Consider the following 6000-nt stretch of genomic DNA (forward strand, 5'->3'; position numbering starts at 1 on the left):
CAGCTGGCTCCGCTGCCGCCATTCTCCGTGAGCAGCGCCGGCCCGACGCAGGCAGCCGCCCGGCCAGGAGCCAGGGAGCGGGGGCAGTGCCCTCCTCCCTTCTCTCCTTGCTCTGGGCAAAGCACCTTTTCCGGTTCCTTTGTCCTGACTTAAATAGGGCAATTCGCAGAGGTGCTGATTGGCTCAACCCCGAGGGGGATGGCAGTCCGATCTCGTGCCCAGAACCAAGTCTAACCCGGTTCCAAAACCAGGGAGGTCACAAGGAGCAAAGCCCCTCTCCTGCCACCAGGACCCCCACTCCCCCCCACATCAAACCATGACATTAAGATACAACATTTGGCTCGAGTGAGAGGACATATTTGCTCTTATGTTGGACATCAACCTCATTTTGATCAAGTTCCAGATTTTTGAAATGCAATTTATTCTTCTCAGTACTTTAGAGTATTAGTGCTTAAAAAAAACCCCAAACAACCAAACAAAAAATCTCACCCCACAGCACAAAACCAAAAACACAAACAGAAAAAAAAAAAAACAAAACAGCTCTTTATCGATCAAGTCTTTTCATGCAGTTGCAACTTTTGGCTGCAAACCAGAACTAGACGTTGAAATTTAGTTCCCTGTTAATCACCCCTGCTATCTTCAGGTAATATAGCAGTATGAACAGATGAGGAGAGGTGTGAGTGGCCTGACTTGATCCTGCAGCTCACAACTGCTTAGTAATTGTGTTTCCCCACGCACTCTCTCTTCTTGGGAGTGCTAACTTTAAAAGCTGAGAGAACATTGGCTAGGACTGAAGTTTTTTGGACTGCTGCTCAACTAGCCAGAGTGGCAACTGGTATTTGTGAACAGGGTGATGCAGAAAGAGTATACTTGAAATCAGACAAGGAGCTGGTAGTAGAGAATAGGACAGACTGGGAAAAAGGAGAATGGACAGCAGTGCAGCAAATGCAGGTAGTGCTTTATGGTGAAGGAGAGAATAGCTGAAGAGAGGCTGAGATGATGGATGCGGAAGGCAGTCTGGGAATAAGTGAGAAGAGTGTAGGTGCAACTATAACCAAGAAGTTGAAAGAGTGACTAGGTAAGCTTAAGTAAAAAGGGATTAGGAAAAAAGGGCTGAAGTCAAAATGGCAGAAAATCCACAGTTTCAGAACCTGGAATGGATGCCATTAAGTAGAAATATAAAGTGCATGTGGCTTATTCTTTTCCATAACAAGTTAGGAACACATATCCTAAAAGCAGAATGGAAGAAATAAAACAATTACCAAAAATCTTACACGTTTTTGCCTCCTTTAGTTGAAATTTATTTTGTATCTTTCTTTGGAAGCTCCGAGCTTTATTTAAAAAAAAGAGAGAAGTGTATTTCTGCACATGTCGATATAAAATACCACTGTGGAATTTGAAAATAGTTTGTATTGAAGAGTATCTTTTTTTCTTCCTTTATAGGAACATCATAAAAGATCAATTCCAAAAGATACTTGGAATCTTCTGTTAGACTTTGGAATATGATTGCAGATGATATGTCCAACTATGATGAAGAAGGTAAGGAGTGCTCGAATATCTTCAAAAATTGGTGTAATGGAGTTAAAATATTGCTGTAACAGAACAACAGAACATGCTGCTGCCCTCTGTCTCAACTCGTTTACCCTTAATGGTTTAGCTGCAAATATGGTGTCCTACTTGTTGCCAAAACAGTAATGATAAGGTTAACTAGTTTGCTGTAGTATGTAAATAGAAGTAGAGATACTGTCACACCATGATAGCACATGCTATTTGAACCTGTTATGCTACAAGAGTCTCAGTGAAACTGTACTTGAGCATATTTTTTTTTAATAACCTAAAAGCAGTTTACACTCTGTTACTAATCCTGCAAATCCTATTTTGGAATGACTGTGTACAGAAATACTTCCCAAGTTGCGAATGGCTCTAATAGGAATGCCGTGGTTTTGCTATCAACTTATGTTTATAAACTTTGTAGTGTGGATTAGGCTTTAATTACATTTTGTTTTTACTAAGAACTGTTGCTGCAAGAAGAGATTCAAATGTTTAATTTATTAGTTAGATGCCTTTTTACAAGTGTTTATCATGTCATGCATGTTAAAGCCAGACTAGGCCAAAAATGTCCGTGTGAGCTTTCTGATCCTTTTTATTTAGAGACCACACCAATTTGTTGCTGATAATGTTACATTAATTGCTTGACTTCTCTTTAGGAGCGGGCCTGTTCTTATAGATGATTTTGTGGAATATGCACGACCAGTAGTCACAGGAGGAAAACGTAAAGCTTCCTAACCCAGCCTTGTCGATACGGACTAAACGTGCGCTCTGAACTGCGTTAGGTAATGAAGATTTGTTGACTGATAACTGTGCACGTTGTTGCTGGTTTCAGTGGCTGTGATGACGTTCTGCAGACAAAACTGAAATTCTTCCTTTCTGCCTAAGAAAATGATGGCTGACATGTGGAAGCTTCAAGAAGAAACTCAGAAGATAGTCCAGGCTGTTTGTAGGCTATTGGCTTCAATTATTGTTCTGGTTGTATCATATAGGATGTAGATTTTGCATGATTTTATACTTTGGAGAAGTTTAACTAGAGGCCATTTTATTACAGTTTTGACAGCACAGCATGCAATTCAGTTCATGATCCAAAGTGAACACCAGCAGTTACATAAATAAAACTGTATTATATTGTACTTATAATAAAAGCAGTATTTGTGGTATATAAATTAAATCCCTAAATAAAACCTATGCAGTATGTTGTATTTTTATAAAAGTTAGTTCCATGGATCTGTCCTTATATGGAATTGTAACAAACAAAAAAAAACACTTATGCTTTTTTTACTTGTTGCCAAAATTTTAAATTTATCTTTTAAAGTCCTAGATGTATAGATTGATTACATCCAGCCTTTTGTTTTCTCCCATTGAGATCAACTTCCTCATTAGTTGTCTTGAAGTGCTTCAACATGTAACAGTAGCATTGCTGAGGAAGGACTGCTGCTCTACGCTATGTTGCAACTCCAGCTTTTTTTAATAACCATTTTAAGGTAGACATTAAACAACCAAAGACGCTTTTATAATTCATATTGATTATCATAATTCAGTTAGTCTTCAATTACATGTTTTATTTATTTTAAATAGTGAACTGGTGGAAAATAACTTTTGGTTTTATTTGTAGCCTGAAATGTATCATAAATTCTAGCTAAATACAACATAGTTATAAATGCAATTCCTGGCATGACTCTCAGCAAATAAATGTGAATAAGCCCAAAGACTTAACTAGTTGGCTTCCACTTTGGAGAATAGTTAGAGGTGAGGAGACTTTACATTAATGATGATAAGCTTTCATGCCTCTGGATGTATTGTGCATTCAGTAACATTTATTTAAGGGGAAAAAAAAAAAAGTAAATTAATGCAATATCATTGATCTCAAGGCTAGTGAAATTGGACCAGTTTTCATCAAATCTGAATTTTTTCAGTCATTTGTTTCTCTCCTTTTCCAGCTGTCAGTTATAAAGTGTACAGGGGTCAGTCTTCTCTTTCTCAACAGTGTCTTCCAATGCCTAGGCACAAAGAAGTTTTACCAGAAACTGTTCAACACGTCTTCACACAGGGCTCTTTAAAATGCTACCTCATCAAAATGAGTTTGTCATAGCTACTGTAAAAGTTTGGTAAAGATTGCTAAAGCGTATGTACAGTTATGATTAATATATTTTCTGTAATCAGAGCCAATAGATGCAAGAATTTTGGGGAAAATAGTGCATTAAACTATATAGTTTATATCTGTTTGGATCATGTCAGATAAGTATTGCATGACAGCATACTATTTTATTTAATAGTTGTGAGGGTTTAAAAGCTTACGATATTCTCTTAAACTCTAAGAGTTACATATAAGCAGTCAGCTTTCATTTATGTCAATGCAACCTACCAGAACAAATGTACGTGCTGCGTACAGAAAGATTACCTTCATTCTTCTGCTTGAGAGAATTTCAGTTGTGCATGATGTTTAAAAAGCAGGATTAGGACAAATTTGAACAAATTAGTGAGTTTTCTGTTAACAAGTATATAGCAGGCAAGTTACAAATGCCCCATGTGTGATTTATTTACCCCAAGCCAGTATTTGTGAGTGTTAGATCTTGCATGGCAGCCACAAGGTGTCAGTGCCTCAGTCGTCAGATGCCTCTCCTGCATAGAGTTAAGGAGTAATATTAAGCCAAATTATTACTTTCTGCCTATGTCTTTCTATACAGATGTTTGTGTACGTAAGTCCAGGTATTCTGCAGAAGTAAGCAGATCTAAAACTGGTATTATGCTCTTTTTAATGCGTTTGATTTACCTACTTTTCTTGCCCAAAACAAGCCGTTTCTATATCTTGTCCTGTAGGCTTTGGAAAATGTGTAACATCTCGTAACATCTCATAACTTCAGGTGCATTTATCCAGCCAGAAGCAGTGGAATGCTTGTTATTCACACAATTGCCACTTAAATATATAGCTGTAATATAACTGAACAGAAGTATTTTATTGGTGTGTGATGTAACTGAATAGTTTCATAGCGCTGTAGCTTGTGAAACATTCGTTCATTCTGAGAACTCCTTCAAATCAACCTGATGAACCTTCTACCTTTTAAAGTAAATAGAGCATAAAAAATGCATGTGGGTTGAGATTTCTTGCCTTGTCAATCTGAGGAAGAAGGAAGGTGCTTTGCACAGTGTTCAGTTTATATATATATATACGCACTTACTCTTAAACCTCATTCCCGAGAAGGTGTCTTCCATGAAGGATCCTCAAACAGAGGAAGATGGGGCAAATACTCTCAAGATAGTAGTTGCTCCTTAGCCAGCTTCCTAGACATAGTACCCTTTTTCTTTTGTTCTTCTTAGTCTTCTACCTGTTTGAAACAATGTATGCATTTTACATTCCCATAAATAATAGCATGGAGTAACACCTTCACGCTTGAACAATCATAAAAATAAAAGCAAATAAGCTGCTTTCAAATGATGACTTCTTTATTTAATAATTTGCTACTGTCCACTGTTCCACTTTACAGAGCACTCTGACTCGCTTTTTTAGGTGAGCTGGTACAGTGGTAACGCCTAGACTGATGAATTCATAATCATAAATTGTACAGATGTCAAGTTGTTCGGTGCATACAGTATTCGTTCCTAGATATGCTGTATGTATTTTTAAAGTTGGTGCCAAGTTGTTTCGTTTTACATCCTAGAGTGTTTGAAACTGAGCCATAGGATTTCTTCTTGCCAATTCTAAATTTAATGTAATTTATCATGTATGTCATGCCAAGGAGAGCAAACCTGCAGACATCTGCTCATTCAATGCACCTGAGAGATTTGCTGCTGAGTAAGCTGTACGTGTGTAAATTTTGTGGCAATGGAAAAAGGAATAAATGGACTGTCAACATACAGGATTGAAGTCAGTCATGTGAGATGTCTGTATGGTTTTTGTCAGCTTTCTGCTTTGGAAGCCTCGCAAAGGCCGGTGTGGTTTTTTTGTTTTCCGGTTAATTTATTAGATTCTTGCGTAATTATTCAGTCAGTCAGAAGAGGGAAAGGATGTAACTCATGAATTTTTGAGCAGTTAAAATACGTGTCTGTTTTGCTCATCTGTGCCACCTTTAAGCTTTTAAGAAGCTTGTTGTGTTTAGCTGCAGTGCTGTGTCCACTACACGTACCTGCTAGTGACCAAACTCTGCAGTTGTGGCACTAGTTTGTACTGGCAACAAGAGGTGTAATTGGAGGGAAAGTCTTGCTCAGTCCTAGGCTCTGAGCTCTGTACAGGCAGTGGCACGCTTGGAAGTTCATGCAAAGACGCTCAGAGGTATGTGTTCGACTGTCCTTAATTCTCTTCTGAAAGTTTAAATCAAAATAGCCATCCGCTGTACCCTCCCAGCTGGCATCCCTCTCCAGCCTCTGCCATACTACACTCAGGCAGACTGGGGTAGTTCAAGTGGTTCCCATCCCTCGTGAGCACAGGAGCACCCCAGGATCCTGGCAGGT

At 38.5% G+C, this 6000-nt stretch overlaps 1 protein-coding gene across 1 annotated transcript in view; it reads left to right on the forward strand.

Moving 5' to 3' along the window:
- DCUN1D2 (defective in cullin neddylation 1 domain containing 2) overlaps positions 1-5406 on the forward strand; it is a 29477-nt gene extending 24071 nt beyond the window's left edge. Inside the window, 3 exon segments of the mRNA XM_086619767.1 lie at positions 1444-1495; positions 1498-1546; positions 2208-5406. Coding sequence (XP_086475893.1) covers positions 1444-1495; positions 1498-1546; positions 2208-2286 — 180 coding nt within the window. The 3' untranslated portion in view covers positions 2287-5406.
- Positions 5407-6000: the final 594 nt, after the last annotated feature.

This window comes from Tauraco erythrolophus, chromosome 1 (genome assembly GCF_009769465.1).
Source record: "Tauraco erythrolophus isolate bTauEry1 chromosome 1, bTauEry1.pri, whole genome shotgun sequence".
In the NCBI taxonomy this organism is placed as follows: domain Eukaryota; kingdom Metazoa; phylum Chordata; class Aves; order Musophagiformes; family Musophagidae; genus Tauraco; species Tauraco erythrolophus.